At 39.6% G+C, this 18,891-nt stretch overlaps 2 protein-coding genes across 3 annotated transcripts in view; one reads left to right on the forward strand and one right to left on the reverse strand.

Annotated features, from left to right (window-relative positions):
• Positions 1 to 3,645, forward strand: part of LOC310964038 (RNA-binding protein with multiple splicing-like) — a 34,753-nt gene extending 31,108 nt beyond the window's left edge. For both annotated transcript variants that reach the window (XM_083937019.1, XM_083937020.1), the window contains exons 8-9: positions 733 to 852; positions 1,405 to 3,645. The gene's annotated coding sequence lies outside the window, so the exon portion shown is untranslated. The remainder of the gene's footprint in view (positions 1 to 732; positions 853 to 1,404) is intronic.
• Positions 3,646 to 10,321: 6,676 nt separating this feature from the next.
• LOC310964244 (fatty acid-binding protein, intestinal-like) lies at positions 10,322 to 13,055 on the reverse strand. The gene is made up of 4 exons (XM_083937302.1): positions 12,942 to 13,055; positions 12,370 to 12,542; positions 11,364 to 11,471; positions 10,322 to 11,266 (listed from the first exon to the last, which is right to left on the reverse strand). The coding sequence occupies exons 1-4, from the start codon at positions 13,006 to 13,008 to the stop codon at positions 11,216 to 11,218; spliced, it is 399 nt and encodes a 132-aa protein (XP_083793428.1). The 5' UTR covers positions 13,009 to 13,055; the 3' UTR covers positions 10,322 to 11,215.
• Between the last annotated feature and the right edge of the window lie 5,836 nt (positions 13,056 to 18,891).

Raw genomic sequence — 18,891 nt, forward strand, 5'->3', positions numbered from 1 at the left:
CGGGGGGTTGACCTTTCTCTTCGGTCTGCTGGTGGGGCAAGTAGTGGAGTTGAAGTGGATCATGGGAGATATGGTTGTTAGGCAGAAGTTCACATAAGTATTTAAGACTATTGTCAGCTGACATCCTGTTTGTCACAGTTGGACTTTGAGCTTGAGAGATTCAGCAAAAGATAGCAAAACTGTCTTTTTAAGAGGGGGTGGTCAGCTGATTTAACGAGATGTAATCAGTTTGCTTGTTAAGTTTATGCTATACATCATGAGAAAACAGTTGTATAATGTCTTCTGTGGCTATGGAGGAGCTTTGTTGAGTGTGAGAAAATTATTTTAGAGGCATCACTTGAGTAATCTTGGTGTGGGCTTGAAGACTACACTTTTACTGACTGCCGGCATTACATACCGGGAGTGTGAAGTTTAAAAGGTTTGGCCGTTTACCGGACAGAAAGCTTCTAATAAAAGCTCAGCTTGAATTATCGGAAGTGTAGGTTCCCAGATGTTTGGAGCTTGGCCGTTTTTGCGGACAAAAAAATCATGATAATGCAGCCTCTGCTTTGTTTTTCTCTAGTTTGAGCCAGTGTATTACTTGTATTTATCCATTTAAAATAACAACACGCAACACTAAAATAAATATGTAGTGGTCAGATGCAATAACAGAAATGATACAGAATCTGACAGTGTCAATCAAACAGTATGCATCTTGCTCACTTCAGTAAAACTGCGTCCTTTGTGTCCCAGGTTCCTGATGTGTGATGGTGGCCGTGGCCGGCTGTGACGGGCGTTGCTGATTGCCTCTCATGTCCAATTAGAAACCAGGAGGACTGACCTGTCTCCGGCTCGTGCAGCAGCGTACCGTCGGTGAGTTTTTCTCGGCTCGGAATCATGACCATTGATCCTGACTGGTGAGGACAAAAGGTGTAAATCTCAACTCGCCTCTCCCATCTGGTGTTGTGTCTGAATTTGAAAGTGTAGATTTGTAGAAGAAGCTGTGAAAGCCCGGGTTTTTTTATTTGTATTTTTTCAGGGGGGTGGTACTGCACTGCCAAAGACATCTGCAGCACCAAGCCATACTGACAGCGTGTCGACTTTCATCTGTGTATGTTTCAGATTTCCTCAACAGAAAATGTTTTGAAAACAAACCCACAACCGCAGTATTAGATATTGTGGGATAAAAGTGTGTGTGGTCTTGGCGTCGAGGCGGCAAGTGCGATAAATTGAGGAGAAAAAAAGAAACAAGCTTAGTGCGTACATTAGTGTTTGTGTGTGTGCCTGCACATGGTTTTATGGGTGTGTGAATGTGTTTGTGTCATGCAACAGTTCCCCTGTGTTTTCATTAGTGTACAAGGTAAGTGTGGGGTGACCATGGCAACCTCACCCCTTTTCTTGTCTCTCTATGTCTCTCTCTCTTAGGCAGCAGCAGCCTCATGGGCCTCAGGACATACTAGACCCCAGCCTCCATCACACATCGAGCCCCCACCCCCCCCTTTCCCCGTCCCTAAAGTCCTTCCAACTCTTTTTTATACTGTTACATACTTAAGATTTACCGGCAGCGCTTTGGCTACACCTCCTCTGACACCTCCATGAAAGGTACTGGGCATGCATGACAAAGGTGTGCACATACACAGGCCCGTCGAACGTTGGCAGGTCTGTCGCTGTGCATTCTGTATATGCAAGTGTAAAGAAAGCCCACCAAAGGAGTGCAAACACGTTTTATGCAGCCACTTTGCAAGGCCAGATGTTCGAAAGTGTGGCTAAAGCACTGCCGGGTAATGTTATTATACGACTATAATTATTACTATTCTGTATATCATTCATATTAATGTTATTATGATTATTAAATACATGTTGAAGCATGACTTTGCAAAAAAAGAAGAAAAAAACAATGCTGTACATTTTTAGATATTTTAAAGAAATACAAAAAAGTATTTTTGTAATCGAGACAACGTTTGAGATGATTCTTTTTGATTGGTTCATGTTATGTGCTAAAGTGCGAGAGGAACTTTCATACTGTTTATTTTTTTTTTGCCCTTCCTGTTTCGTGCCATTCTAAAATGGTAGGTGGCCCTGCTATACCAAAGCAGTCCTGTGGGTTTCTTGTCTTTTCTACATACTGTGTGTCTACGTGTGGTGTTTTTACCCGACGAAGAAACCATATTAGTCCTTTGTCTGATGTGCTTTGGTTCAACTAAGCAGTCAATGTTAACTCTGAGTGAGGAAAGATCATAATTTTGCAGTTAAAGGTAAACAGATGGATTTCAAGAGACACTGACAGGAATAAGTTGTCATTGGTGAAGGTAGAGTGACCTCAGACACTGTAAAACATGGCAAACTGAGGTCTGCTATAAAAAGGAAATTGCTCCTTCATTGTGTAGCAGGACAGCAGCACAGTATAGAGAAACAAAAGACCAAAGGCATTTTTTTTTTTACACTGGAGAGCTATCTAGGCTAGTGGAATTATTCCGTTTTTTGACTGCTTTGTAGTCCTCAGTCTGATTTCTTATGAAGTATGACGTTTTATTTTTTCTGCATGTCTCTTTTGGTGTCACTCCAAAGGGCCACTGCATCTGAAAAGGATATTCACTTTTAAGCAATTTGTCTTTTTTTGTCTATTTTTAGGGAGCCAACGTGATTCAACCTGCCTTTGTAAAGTTTGAATTTACATAGTGATGATTGGAATGTTTAAAAAAAAAAAAATCTTTTGTAATCTTGTGTATTCTGGGCCTGCAATAACGTCTTTGCTGTTTGACATATCAACGAGTGATCATATTCCTGTGACATTTTGACGCCAAAATCCTCATTCATGTCGCAATCTTACAAAAACAAACAGTGATTCTTGTAGTTTTCTGATGAGGCCAAGTCACATTTCAGTGATGTGATGATCTAAAACTGTAAGAAAAACACTCTTCCCTGTAATGTTTAGCCCAGGTGTGTACAATCATATTAGAGTGGTTGAATAATGTAGTCAGTGTTTGTAACGAATAATAATTATATGCACATCATGTCAACTGATATTCTGGAGCAGTTTTTGCTTTTACAGACATTTTTTAAGCCAAGTGTGGCACCAAATTTATTAGAACAAGTATTTATAAGGTGTGTGTGTGTGTGTGTATGTGTGTGTGTGTTTTTATGGGTATTATGTTTTTCAAGTTAATAGAAAATGCCCATCATATAATTAATTGTAAGTATTATTGTAAGTTTAATTGTATATTCATTTGGTAATTTTCTAGAGCTTCTTTTTGTGTTTGTATCTGATATATGAATACTGTTTAAACTACATAATTCACTGTGAAATCCAGAGAAAAACTTTGAACGAATGGATCTTTTTATGTTTTGCCAGCAGTACAGTACAGAAGTTCCTGGAAATGAATATGATGATCCCTCCTCCCTTTGTCAATGAGAACTATTCGTTTCTCGTTTCAATATACCATGTACGTACCTGTGTGTTCTGTGCATGTTCACGGCATGTGTGTGCTCTTCTTTTCTTTTTCTTAATGCATACAGTACTGTTGATATTTATGTACTTTAGCCGCTGTAAGGAGAAACTGTATTTCAGTGAATTACAGAGGTTTGTTTGTTTGAAACCAAAAAAAAACAAAAGGTGATCAAAATGAGAAGTTTTTATGAAAATGTTAAATGAAGACATTTCAGGCCGTCTGCCATTAAAGATTGACGTCATCTCTTTTGTCGATTTGTTCATCTTTCTGAAGGTTTTTGTGATAGTTCTTCATGAGGCATGCTTTAAAGGTCCCATATTGTAAAAAGAGAGATGTTTATGCCTTGAAGCAGGTTGAGGTGCTCAATAAATACTGTGAAAGTATCAAAACGCTCAATCTTCAGAGAAATGCACACGGCCCGTATTCAGAATCTGTGTCTTTAAACGAGCGGTCAGGACTTCTGTACAGTTGTGATGTCACAGCTGGACTATATTTAGGTCGAAAGTGTCCCTGCAGTGCTGTCACAGTTATTCCCCGGCTGCAATGACGGTGCAGAGACACAGAGAGCGCAGATGCAGGAGACCTGGAAACACTGACCAATCAGAGCACACTGGGCTTTAAAGAGACAGGCGCTAAAATGGAGCATTCCGAGGGAAACCAGGTATATTCAGACAGACGATATGTGATATATAAGTGTTGTTGTTTTTTAAACATTAAAGCATGTAAACATGTTCTAATATAAACACATAATACAAGTATGAATCTCATGAACTCTTTTTAAACCAAACACATTTGTAGTATGGAGCCCCCAAACAAAACATTTTATAACAAGATGAGTCAAAAACGTGATCAGTTACATAAAAACTCAAAAAGGAGAATAAAAAGCTGTATACCTTGGAGAAATCGAAAAGGAGTGTGTGGCTTGCTAAAAAGTTTTAAAGATTCATTTTATCAACTAATTAGATGGGAGAAAAGCTTTGGTACCAACTGATTGATTCTGTATCTCAGTTTTGAGGCTCCATATTCAAAGAGCACATTCCGACTGCACTTCCAGTAGAAGTTGCCTCTTTTTTTCTTTTCTTTTTTACCAACAAAGAAATCCACCAGCATAAAGCTCAATTTCCTCTTCCTTTCCCTCACACTTGTCATTGGATAACACCTCCCCACAATCCCAGGAGACTATCAAAACATGATGTGGAATCCTATAAAGTGGTTTGTGTACCAGGGGAGCTGGAGACCTCTCACTGCCCTCTATAAGAATAGCCCTCCTAACCCAGGGGCTGGCTACTCCGGGGGACCGGCCACAGCCAATTTAGTTTCTCTCTTCGCTGTCTTCACTCTCTTCTGTCTGCTCAGTCACACCAGGTGGCACACACAGCCGCATATCACACGGCTTGTCCATGCCTGTAGGGGTTACACGCAGGGTATCAGAGTGCTGTAAAGTGGGGGATAAAAGTGCCTGTGTGTGTGCATGCGTGCGGAGGGGACATATTCATCTAGGTGTATGCATGCATACTCTCAGCTGGCAACACTTTGTAATGGTGTTACTCCTTTTGACAAGTCCATTAAAGAGGTGTTCCTGTCCCCTTTCACTCATCCTCTTCCCGCTGCAGCATGCCAGACAAACGTCCTTGCTGAAATGTGTCAGTATTTTACTCACCGCTGAACGATCAAAATTACAGTTCAATAAAAAAATCTCTCCACTTTGGATTTAAATCCATTACTTCATAGAGGATATCATAGCCTGTATTTTTTCAGATTCCCTATCAACTGTGTTGTCCGGCTCCGGGCAGTAAAACATTGAACACGCTGCTGATTATAATAGGCAATTGTGGTGTGCTATCATACGCATTCACAATGTATGCATGATCCATTTAACGCTCTAGTTCCTAAACCTTTTCAACTTTGCTCCCCTAAAATGAAGCAAAGTCTACTTGTTACGCATCGTCAAAAGTTTATGTTATATTTTTAGTCGCCAGCAGTTCAACCAATGAGCGATTGACTCTTTTTAAATTGAACTCAACTACAACTAACCTTCATAATAGTCAGTGCCAGCATGCTAACGTGCTGAAGTTTAGCAGATAATGTTCCCCATGTTAACGTCTTAGTTTTGTTGGTTAGCATGCTATTATATTGGTACTTTACCACCAAACGCAAGGTATATCTGATGCTGATGGGAATGTTATTCCTTTTGCAGGTATTTAATCATTAAACAAAGAACAGGCTAATGTTTTGGCCTTGTGGTTGCACTAGATGAAAAGTCAGATCACCAAATTTGCATGTACCAAATTTACTTTGTTAAGGAGCATTTTACTTCCATGCTCGAGTTGCAAAAGGTGATGTTTGAGCAATAAGGGATAGATCAGTTTTTCTGAAGTGGAGTTGTATATTGTTAACCTGACTCATGATTTTCGTTCTGCCTTGCTTCCGTCTTGACTCCACTTGAAATGGTCAGGCCAATCAGGACTGCCGGGCGGGGTTTTATAGAGGTGACATAGCAGAGAAATGAGTGTGGCGGCTCGCACAGAGGAAGCAGACGTCAACATCGATGCTGCTATTTCATCCGAATAGTCCCATCTAGCAAATATTTATTTTTAAAAAGAACACCTGGGAACGGCTCTGAAGGCTTTTGTTGGTGGAAACAATGTCGGCTGTTCTTTTTGGCTTTTTCCTGCGTCGCTCATCAGCGTCACGGGTTGGTTTCGACGTGGGTAGTTGAAGTAGCACATCAATAAAGATGATGGTCATGTGGTTTATCCAATTATATGCAAGGATTTTGGATAAGGCCCAGGGGGAAGCAAGGCGCAACGAAATTCATCTGGCGAGAGTTAGGTTAGTATATTGTATCATCCCTAAAAAGTGTAGTAGATGACGGTTTGTACATCCCTAGTTTGGAGAAACAGGTAGTATAGGCAAAAAAGCTAAGAAATGTAACGCTGTGAATGACTGTAATGATCTAATTGTATTTTAACCAATTAAAAAAAGGCCCAGCTGAAATGTTACTATGTATATATGTACTCTATTTGAGAATATTTTCAGGACTTTACTTTGCAGTCAACAGCCCTGTTTTAGTTTACACTAGGAACTGAAGTCATAATCTATGATCTCATCAAAGCTACCAGAGTCATTTTACCTCACAAAACACTGAATAAAGTTACTGTTAAACCGCTGCATTGATTGGTTAGTTAGCGTGTCAGCTTTCTTAGTTACTAACCCTTTTAAAACACAATAGTCACACAATAACACAAACAGCTTCAGAAATCGGAACTATCCCTTTAAAGTTGACGTGAAATCCTCATCATCATGCTTGTAATACTTGTAGCACCACGGCAAGTAAAAGTCACATCTGAGCATGTGCAGTGGCATGAATCCTAAATAATTCCTGTGTCACAAGGCATTTAAAAAGGCTGAAATTTAGTATACAGCACTGACTAACCAGTGACTCATCATTCAGCGGCCTGCATATGTCTGCACAGTCATTGTCTAAACAGTGATAGGCCAAAAGGGGGTTGTGTCTTCTTGGAAAGATTGCCCAACCATAAGCCCCAACACTCTGTTGGTGTCTCTTGTGATCGGTACTCTTCCAGATAAGCTGACTTCAGAGTGAGTCAGGGAATTTGATTTCACAGCAGGGGAGGGGAGAGGAGTGTTTCTTCCTGTACTGTCCTCTCTTCGCTCCCTGTGTCCTCACTCTCTGTCTTTTCTCTGTCCACCTCTCACTATTTTTCCTCCTCCTCTCTCATCCACAGCTTCCATCTCCCTCGGGTGGGCCCCTGCTTCCCTCAGTCTCACAGCAATCAAAACACTGAACCCTTTCTCTCCTGTTTCTCACTCATTCTGTGTTGCTTCAGTCCACTCTTTGATTCCAGAGATATTATTTTAATAATTTGAGTTGAGATCCAATAATTAAAGGTGTGTGCGTGTCTGCCTGTACAAATAGGGTGTGTGTCATATGATACCTTGACTGGGGATGACATCATAGAACAACCAAGGCCCTTTCTCTCAGAAATTGAAAAAAGCTCCACAGCGCTACCCAATGGTGTTGAAAACACATTACAGGATTCATCTACAGTAGGTGGTAAAAGTCCCATCCTGAAAAAAGTATTCAGATCCTTTACTTTGGTAATAATAGCAATACTACAATGTTTGTAGGCCTATGTTTAAACTACAGTAGTAATTAACCTGAACACGCGGAAAGAAGGCAATAAGATTAGCTATTTTACTTCCAATTCAGAAGCAGAAAGTGTTGATGTGAAATAAAAATGAAAATGAGCAACGTAGAGTTTAAACCCAACAATGAGGAACAAGAGACCATAATTAGCAACCAATGTTTTGGCAATACCCTGGAAATCCAGACCTTCCACCTCTGCCATTGGCTTTGGGCACTCTCCATTGGAGTTCATTAACCATGCCAAATCCCAAAATCCAAAATCACCAATCAAATCATACTATCTGTTATGGGTGGGCGTAACGGATGATAAAAGCGATGCGCCCTTGCAGTCTTAATAGTAGGGACTTTAAGCAGCAACAGTTGAAAAGACAGCTACGGCCTTCGGGAAACTTTCCAGTGGGTTCTTGACGTTGTAGCCCAACTGTCTACTACAGGAGAACGACTGTCCAGAACTGTTCTGGAACGCCATAGCCGTCCCTTTTTAATCATCGCTGATAAAGTCCCTAGTAAACAACAAAGATGGCTGTGGATGATGAACAGTGATTGTTTGAAATGGCGTTGGCCTAGACTCTAAACGAGGTGGACCTAACTTTAAAAAAAAAAAAAAAACAGAAAACACCACCCAAATCTTCCGTTTGCAGGAAAGTTGATTTTGCTGTTTTGCCAACTACATATGGAAAAAGTTTAATTTGCTAGTTAGCCCGGCTGGTCGCCAAACTAACTAGCATTAAAGTTAGTCATCTTAAAAAGAGAATTTAGGTATTTGTTGTTGACTTTTGAGCACATTATGTCTGTTTAAAACGCAAGTGTCTCAGTGCAGTAAATATTTAAAAAAAAATTAAAAGATCATGTGAGAGAATTGAGATCTCAATTCTTTGGGAAAGATCTGTGATTCACATTTCAGCAAGAATCGTGCAGCGGCAGCCCTAGCAGCCTATCTGAATAAATGTACTTGCCCATAGTTCATTAAAAGGTTTTCTACAACATTTTTGTAAATTCATTAGAAAAATATACAGAACCAAGCAAAGTTTGGACACGCTTTCTCATTAACTTGAATGGAAAAGCGCGTCCAAATGGTTGAACGGTACTGTCTGTTTCAATGTGGTGTCGATTTTGAGCAATCTCAGAAAAAAGCAATGTCAGTGTATGTACAACGGGATTTAGGTTACCATCATTATACACTACTGTAAGTGTACTGCATGTATGTGGATGTTGCAAAAATGAGCCGAATGGTCGTATGCCAAAACACAACTGGCACTAACTGTAAGACTGGACACAACTGGAGTCTTATTCAAAGGATTGCTAATTTAGAAATGGAAAGCATGAAAGTCACTTTGGACTGCAGATCCAAACACAAAGAAGGGAGGCCCGCCAACCAACCAACCAACCAATTTTATCCTCTGCAGGCCCACAGCCATCGAGCCTCACAGCATCTGAGGAGTCTCAAAGGACTCCCCATGGCGGGTTCTGGGGCAAAGCGGTGTTCAAAGCATCCCCGCCACTGCCAGATTAGCCCTGTGCGCGGTGGGCTTATACCTCCATGAAAGAAGGTGCCACTCAGGGCTCAGTGGGGGGGCGTCGATCGATTGTTACTACACGTCACCTCAGGCTTTCAAGGTTTAGATGGGTGCCTGTAGGGATCATAACACCTTTACTCTTTATTAGGCCTATGTTCTATTTTGCAATGGCTTTTATGAACCCAGCAAAATGACACACATATAATGATGCAATTCTATAATTTATCATCTGATATTGGATGATATGATAGATTAATGGAATAGATTGGATTTAAGCAAATTCGGGTTTGAACTTAACAGAAGAAGTTATGGAAGGTCGTGTGTAGCATGTTTGAATACATTTGTCTGGCTGATGCATTACACTAAAAAAACACATGTCTATTTTATAATATATATTGGAGAATACCTTTTTCAATGTAAAGATCTCAACCCTATCGTATGGAAACACATTTCTGCCAGGAATAGAAAAGAAATAGCAATGATAAAGAAATAAAATGTTGAGTCTGAATTTTGGGCTTTCATCAAGTTATTATTTTTTTTTTATCTTTATGTATTTGTTATCCTAAGATCAATCCAAAAGCAAGAATTTTTAGTTTTCATACTGTGCTGAAGTATCTAGTAGTTCAACTCCAAAGTAAAAGTAGTCACATGTCGCCCTCTTGTGGTCAGAGAGACTCAGTGCATATATACACACACTCCTGGTTTCCTTTTCTTACCATTACAAAACAAAAAAACCCAAAACAAAACATGTACTTCATGAGCATTTTCCCCACTGATTGAATTATTTTCTACAAACCCATCATGTGAGGATTCCTGGTGTTTTTTTCCGTTAATCTCTTCAGGCCCACGGCCGAAGATAGCACCCAAAGGCCAACACATGACAGCACAAGACCCCGCTGTCATCATGTGATGTAGGAGAGTTTTTTTAACGAGTATGAAATGAGGTAAAGTGACATTTTCTCAGAATCATTCCCTTCATCAAGATATGAACTTATGACGCATGTAATGTAATGGTCACAACAGGATCTTTGAGCTTAATTGTGGTGACTTCATAACAGTTGACTTAACTTGCCTAAAGGCAACATGACTCGCAAATTTCTTGACTTTTGGAACAACAGTTTCCTAATTCATTCATCAAACTTAAGTCACATTTAATACAATGCACATATTATCCTTCAAATGTGTTGGAAAAAATGACACGAGAATTAGACTCAAGAAAAAAATCTCTTTATTGTTACAGACTATATAAGAACCATTAGTGCAAACTGACTAATACATGTCATGTGTGGGATAATTATTGTGCTTTTGTTCATCCCAATGATGCAGTCCAGTGTGGGAGTAAATGCTGTTGTTTTGATGCAGTTAACAGCACAGTGAAGTGACATTTAAAGTATCCCCGAATGAATGCATAAACAGTGTCTTTTTTAAATATTCATGTCTTAGAGTTCTGCCTCCACCTCAACGCTACGGTAGAGGATTCGTTTCCATTGACCTTGCTCACAGTGTTGAAAACGACGTTTAATTGGGCTTTCACTGGAACCACGGTGAACCGATGAAAACTGTCGACTGTCAAAACAAAATAAATCTCATTCTCCTCTTTTGTTTTTAAGTGATAACATAAATCTCAGAGATAATTATCTCATAATCTGGGCAAAGAAAAACCACCTCTGGGATACAGCTTGTTAAGATTCTTTCTAAGGCACATTACATCAACATGGTGATGGATGTTCTCCCTCACTTAGTTACACTGTTGTTCACATGTCGCCCTCTCTCACACTTAATCTTTCGGTTGATTATCTGATTTTCTTCGCCTGGCTGCCCAGTTGCGCGTAGTTAAGCAAAGTTTAAGTACAATATATTTGACTTAACCCCACTTTACCTATTCATTTGACTGTGGACATCTATTTCCAGATGTTTTTACATTGATAATTAGAGTGCAGTGCTGTGGCAGTCCTCTCTTAAAACAAGAATTTTTTTTTGAGTTATATGATGTAGAATACACTTGACTTAACCGTTTCTTATTGTTAGAAAACAACATTAACAAAGATCTATTTTGTGTCATCTATATAAAAATAAAATATGAACTCAGACTTTAGAGGTTACTGCTTCTTGAAAATCCTCTTAGCGTCCACGCCCTCGTAGTTGTAACTCTGCAGGGGGGAAAAAGAGCCGTGGGTTACTTAATGGAGACATTTATGGTAAGCAAATGAACATACATGCATATTGATGTAATGTGGACCTACTGACCTGTACCAGTTCTCCTCCCACCAGAGCTCTTGTGGTGGTCAGGACCTTGCTGTTGTCTTTCCTGGTGAATTTGCCTTTCAGTGTGTCACCCTCCATCTCCCACGTGCCCTGGTTTGAAATATACAGTTGGAGATCTTCACATCCGTGTGTTACACTTATATATTTGAGACTTTTATTGGCAATATTTGTATGTTTATTTCATATTCACTTCACCCTTTTGCGTCACTTTAAAAAAGTTGCTCTGATGTCCTAAGACGACAAAAATATCTGTGCCAAAAAATGCCATACGATGATATATTAATATTATTTCCACATCCACTGGGTTCATCTTTTAACCAACTTCAGTTCTGATCACATTTACCAAACATTGATTCATTTTCAGAAATTCCACCCTTTAAATGCCTGCTAACATAATGCCACACCACTGCCTTTATGATTTTTCTTTCTTCTGTACCCTTTACTTAATGCTAGGTTGTTTTTTTTTTTATTTTTTTACAGTGAGGGATATGTATCACTTGCAACAAAATATGCCCCACTATACAGTAGCAAATGCCTCTAGTGGAACGTATGAAAATACCAGGGGTTTACCTCAAGAAAATGGCTCAATATGGTGGAAAATACAATTTTGAAACCAGGGTTTTAGATTGAAAGCCTGACATAATAGAATACACTTTATGCTATAATGACCATAGGATCAAATATTGTGGTTTTAAGGGTCTGAATGTCTGTATTTTGGATACACCGTTTATTATAGACTTATTATAGGGGCTGAGAAAAAGCCCACACTGTCCCTGGTGATACATACTGTAACAACACCATATCCCCTGCAGAATAATATTCTTTGGAACTTTTCCATTGGCCTTTGTTGGCTTGTTTTGAACTTTCCCTATTAGCCATGAATCCATCAATCTTAAAAAAAGAAGCCATATTTTCCTAAAGCAAACCACTCCTTCTTGCACTGAAATGATGAAACGGCTGCTGGTTTAATAAAGCCTGAACCACTCACTGACACTTCAGTGCCATCAGCCAGGGCGTAGTCAAACGGGACGCCCAGGGTGAAGTCGATGTCTTTGGTGCGGAAGGTGCTGGATTCTTTGATATGAAACTTGTCCCCGGTCTGCTCGATGGTGATCTTCAGATTGTCGTGCTCTGCCAGCTTTCTCTTCATGATATTAACACCTTAAACACAAAATTAGAAACATGTAGCTGGGTTGTTTCCATTAAGGAATGAACTGAAGATTATGTATTGAAAATACATTTGTAAGTGACAAATTATCTACACTCTGACTGTATTTGGAGTTTTCACTAGTGTCCAAGTCCAAAGGAAAGATTTTTATTTAGATACTGCTATTATTATGGGTAGCACCATTAACACCTCCAACTCATCAACACCTCACTGTGCTGAGTACATACTCATACATACAACAACTTTATGGAAACACACCACACAGTTACACACACTGCTCTCATAAAGTAGATCATAAGGCCCTGACACGGCAGGAAAAACAGAGTGGAAGTACAGTATGACTTAAAGCGACCCATTTAGTGTAAACTACACACAGGCTCTCACACACTCACCCATTTGCTCCATGAACTTGTCATAGTTATCGTTGCGATCGACCTTCCAGGTTCCGTTGAACGTCATGGCTGCAGGCTGGCTATGGGTCGAAGGAGGCTGGTGATGAAGCACTAGCAGACCGTGGGATTGTGAATGCCCATTGGCCTCCATTTATATACACCCCTCCCCTTTCCCTATCACCCCCCCCCCCCCACACACACACACACACACACATACACCACCCCCCTCTACCTCTACCTCCACCCTCCCTGAGTTGGCATGGAAGAGGCTCTTCTTTATCTCACTGATTATCTGTCTGCTGATGTGGCCATCTAAAGACTGTGTCAAATGTAGGGCGATGGCCGCATGACCTCAAGGATACACTAATAAATAACTGGAGGGCAACTACTCTCTGTAAGTCTGGCACAGTTAAACACTGTCGCACTGTTCTGCAGGAGAGAGAGAGAGAGAGAGAGAGAGAGAGAGAGAGAGAGAGAGAGAGAGAGAGAGAGAGAGAGAGAGAGAGAGAGAGAGAGAGAGAGAGAGAGAGGGCTGTTTGTATGGCTGCCCATGCCACTCATTCAACTGAGCCCCTTTCTGTTCCTCTATCTTTTCTCTGTCTCCCTGTTTGTGCCTGGCATGAAAATGAGTCGTAAATGACTTTCTATTCGACAGTGACAACTCAAGCTGGCGTGCTTACAAAGAGAAGTGGCCCTGAAGGAAAAATACTGGGAACTTTTGTCCAGAATATAAAGTTGCATCACACCAGCATGTTAAAGCACCTTAAATCATGAGTACTTTGTAACAGGGCTCTCCAGTTTTGAAGACAGGCAAGAGTGACAAGGGAGGGGATGTGTTTCACTCTGCAACTGAAAAAATGATGCTAATTATATGGGCAACATTCTCTAACAGCAGTCAAGTTCTCATTAATTGTGTCATACAAGTTGTAAATTTGTTGCAATGTAACATTAAAACAGGAGATGACTAACTCTGTGCCCAATGCTGACTTCAAGTGCTATAGAAAAGATGGTCCTTTCCATTTGTGAACTGGAAATGACAAGTGCGTTGTGTTCAAGTGCCTTTGAAGTCGTAGTGAAATGACACATGGCCGACCCACAGATCCTGACCTGCTAGCTAGCATCTGCTCTGGGTAGGTAAACCAAACAATAGCGGTATTTTAAAAAATGACATCAAGTGTGTTTGATAGCATGCCATGCTTACAGTGGCATAGCTCAACTCTCCGGGGCCCCCCTGCAGAGTCCAACCATGAGGCCCTTCACACAAACCAACATGGCGGACCACTAACTTTGCAGATTTGACTGGCTGGTCAGCAATGCATTAAGTCTATGTGCCTACGTTACATTTAGGTTTGCTGTATATGAAACAATGAATATCATATCATAGGAGGCCTGTCTAATTAGTGTCCATATTCATTTGTGTCAATATTTGTTCATGTTTGTTAAGCAACTGTAGGTTCATTAAACACAAAGGGCTTAACTCTACCAGCGCTAACCAATACAGACATTACATACATTTTTTTACGAAATGTTTTCAGAACATCGCATGTACAGTTATAAAGAAAATAAATAATTTAGGCTGGGCCTAGGACTATATCGCGACAGGCTTTAACATGCTGAAACAGTGTCTCGCTAGTCTACTACTACTACTAATTCAGATCCTTATTAATTCACACTGCAACATTGCTTAAACATCACAATAAACAAGGCTTTAGCCTTTTTCTTATCTTCCTGGGCACCCCTTTATATTCCTGTTTCATTTTTGCTGTCTTTTTTTTTTTAATTCTACAAACTAACATGTATGCACATATACGAGCATGAGCATGCACACGTGTACGAGGACGAGCATTGACAGCGTCCTGATGTCAATTTATATACATCGGGGGGGTAATTTTGAAGCCTCCACAAGATGGTTGTAGCAGAATAATATCAGGATAACTATGCTTTTTTTTTTATTGGTTGTTTCCTTCTTACCCAGAAACAATAGTGCTATTTTCTGATTGGCGTGTTACTGCGCTACTCTGCCGTGGCCAGAGAAATTGATATATAACATTAACACCTCGTTTTTGATTGGGTATTACGTTGATGTTTTCATTGCTTTACCCTATTGTTGCATGATGCAGTTTGAGCACAAATTGATTTTTAAAAGACTCGTAAGCCTTATTTCTGACAAAACCATCCCAGTTTAAGGCCTGCTACTCACATTGTCTGATGCTTTCAACTATTACAGTCTTTATTATGAGGTTTGCTTAGTTGTCATGGATATGGATCTGTTGATGCGCAAACTCAGAAGATATTCCAATTTCAACCATAGCGGTAAGAGATGCAGCTCTCGACTCGACTCGAGGCGATTCAGTTGCTTTTGGTACCAGATAGCTGACTTTTCTCAATTTTGTTTTCCACCACGGATAGTACCCCCTCAATGTAGGTGGGATTCTTAGCTGGTAAAAACCGCTGTGACATCATGCGACACAATACAATAAACAATTAAAAATTTTTAAAAATCATGGTCTGCAGAAATGCAGCATTAACTTAGCATAAAAGTAACACAGAGAATCAGCTTGTGTCTTTCTCAAAAGTCCTGACCTGAGCATACTGAGCGATGTGTCAGACAACTAATTCCAAGACCAAGACAGAAATTTTTTCACTCAACTGGACTTTAAAACCACAGCTTAGATTTTCAAATGGATGGCTGGAAGACAATACATCCAAACTTCTCAGTCCGATACAGTCACATTGTTTGCAAAATGTCCTTTGTGATAAGGTACAGTCAATTTGTAATAAAATGGGATAAATCAGGTTAACAAACAACACTGGCATTGTCCTTTAAAGTATCAAAGTAGTTGCCATTCAGCTTGTGTCCTTGGACAATGGGGCACTATTAGCTGCATTCTTGAGAGGAAAAGCTGTGTACTCGGAGCTGCACTGTTGAATATGGACATAAAGAGAGAATACTGAATACATTGTTCACACCTCAGTAAGGCCTCTCAGCTACCACAAGAATCCACTTCCATTCAGTATAACAGCTAGCAGAGGAGCAGTGTTGGGAATGAAACAGACAAATCTGATATGGAATAGAAAGAGCACATACTTACTGCATAGCTACATCATGTTTTAGCTAGATAGTTATCACACGTCACCACTACTACCATTTCCATTATCCCTCATATTCTGTGCTCAGTGTATCTGATCTGTATGTCTATAATAATATCGATGTTCAACCGTATGCATTGAAATAACAGCTATGATGTTTTTGGTGTCACTACAATATGGAAGGGTAAACACTGAATAGTTCGGTTACTGTAGGTTGTCCTTAAGAGTCTTCTACTGCAGGGGTGGGAATGCCAATTACATATAATTATTATGACATAACATGGGATGTACCGACCCATAATCACTTTTATTGCTGTCAATAAAGACAGTTTGTGCTCTGACTTTTTATTGAGCTCACCTGATACCAATTTGCACTTTATACTGTATCTGAGATGCCTGTTTAAAGAGACACCATAATGAGATTTTCATTCATTTCCCTTTATTTAACCAGGAATATTCCCATTGGGATTTAAAATCTCATTTCCAAGGGAGTCCTGGCCAAGACAGCAGCATAAACAGACAAGTTTCACGTTTAAAACCAAAACAACACCCAACTAAACATGACACACAACTTAACATGATAAATCAACAAAACAAAACAGCATTAAAAATAAAAAAAGCAGATCAGGGCTCAGTGTGCAAATTGTATTTAAAAAGTCCTTAATCCTGCTTTTGAAATGGTCCATGCTGATGAGGGATTCCAGTTTGAAATGATCCTGTAGTTTATTCCAAGATAGGGGTGCTAAATATTTAAAAGCACTTTCACAAAACACAGTGTTGGTTCGAGGAACATTGAACATAATAAGGCTGCTGGAGCAGGTGATGCAGGTTCTGGTGTTTCAAGGAGCTAGTAGAGAACACAGATAGGATGGAGGTTGATGTAAAATAACCTTATAAAGAAACACACACCAATGCTCCATTCTACGGGTGTGTAATGATTAGATTAGAAGTAATCATAGTTTTATATTTCTGCTTTTATCAACAGAAAAGCCACACCCTGTCCGCCTGTCCTCAACCACCTCCACCATGTTGTTTATGATGTTGCAAGTGCAGCCTGCAGAGATTTGCCTCTGTGTCTCTGGGGCTGATGCTACACTTTGATGTCACACACTGATGTGACTCTATATAATCTCACTAATGACTGTTTTTAAATATATAATTAGTTCAATGATCCTTTTTTCCATATTGCGGTGCCCCAGTGGTCTCAATTACTCTTATTAATATTAACATCGCATCTGGCTCTTTTCCAGCGTGCGTTAGGGGTTACATATCTACATTCATACAGTGACATGACATTCATTTAGCTGACGCTTTTATCCAAAGTCACTTGTGCATTCGTTCATGACGATTCCCCTCAAAAAGTGCAAGGATCATGCGAATAGATCAAATTATCAAACAAGCAAAAGCAGCTTCAAGTGGTGCATTTAAAACATTTTTTGTTCCTTTAATATATATATTTTTTGTTTAAATTATTATTATTATTATTATATTATTATTATTATTATTATTGATTCATGGGCCAAGGTTCAGTCTGAGTGGGTGAGATTTCGGTGTGGATTGGTAGAACAAACCAGTAAACTTAAACACATACAGGTATTAACGTTAACAGTAAATGTAAAAATAACAGCTCAGTAGCAGTGGTGGTTCTCAGAGCATTAACTTAAGTAAAAGTAGCAATACCACAATGTAGAAATACGGAGGTAAAAACTGGATTCCAAATTTTACTTTAGTAAAAGTACAAAAGTGTTAGGGTAGAAATATAATAAAAGTACCACAACTAAAAAAATACTGCTGTGTAGATGATCCTATAGTTATATATCATATCTTATTATATATTATATCTTGTTATAGATAATCTGACTCTGCTAAGCAACTAGTAACTAAATGTATCAAATACACATAAAGGAGTAAAAAGCACAGTAAAGTACCTAACAAAATATACTTGAGCAAATGCACGTAGTTGTTTAACACCACTGCCTGCTAGTGGTGAGATGCCACATGTTCGTACTGGTTCACTGATGAACTGAATGAAGTAGAGCTGAAAAATGTGACTTAAAAAATAGTAGATTAATTAATTAGCAGAACATTCATTTAATAATAAATTCATAATTTAAAGCCTGTAAAAACTTGAATATATATCTATCTAACAGTGAATAGTCATAACTACATAAGTTATGTGTTTACTCAGAGTTAAACGCTCTATATGATCTGCGACTAGGACTGTGTGTCATTAGTTTTTGATTGAAATGTTGCTGAACTCTGACGGACATCACCCTTTTCCATCTGAGCCCCACCCACAAATACAGAAGTCCATCCATCCATCCATTTTCAACCGCTTGTTCCTATCGGGGTCGTGATCCCAGCTGACATCAGGCGTGAGGCGGGGTACACCCTGGACAGGGCGCCAGTCTATCACAGGGCACATACCAGCAGAGACAAACAGAGACAGACAACCATTCACACTCACATTCACACCTGCATGTCTTTGGACTGTGGGAGGAAGCTGGAGAACCCGGAGAAAACCCATGTAGACACGGGGCCGGGATTCGAACCGGGAACCCTCTTGCTGTGAGGCGACAGTGCCACACCACCGTGCCTCCCATACAGAGGTCTATCCTGAGAAATAACCAAATAACTTCCAGTGGTAGAACATGTTGTTTTGATGAAGAACTCCATCGCTCATAGTAAGAAACTGATCAAGAAAAGTTTTTTTTCTTCAAGCAGAAAAAACACTAGTTTGAGCTTCATATCCCTGAAAATATCATGTCATGTATAGATGTCCCTTAACACTCTGGAAAATAATGCATTTCTATCTATTTTGTCCAAACAATTAGTCTAGAGAGTAATGGGCGGAATATAC

This window comes from Echiichthys vipera (assembly GCF_963691815.1).
Source record: "Echiichthys vipera genome assembly, chromosome: 22".
Classification (NCBI taxonomy): Eukaryota; Metazoa; Chordata; class Actinopteri; order Perciformes; family Trachinidae; genus Echiichthys; species Echiichthys vipera.

Bases quoted from the DNA above. Each gene is read 5' to 3' on its own strand.
- LOC310964244 (XM_083937302.1), bottom strand. From the start codon at position 13,008: ATGACGTTCAACGGAACCTGGAAGGTCGATCGCAACGATAACTATGAC. The intron at 11,472-12,369 runs GTGAGTGGTTCA...ATTTCAAACCAG, and splicing joins CTGATGGCACTGAAGTGTCA to GGCACGTGGGAGATGGAGGG. The intron at 11,267-11,363 runs GTCAGTAGGTCC...TCCCCCCTGCAG, and splicing joins TGGGAGGAGAACTGGTACAG to AGTTACAACTACGAGGGCGT.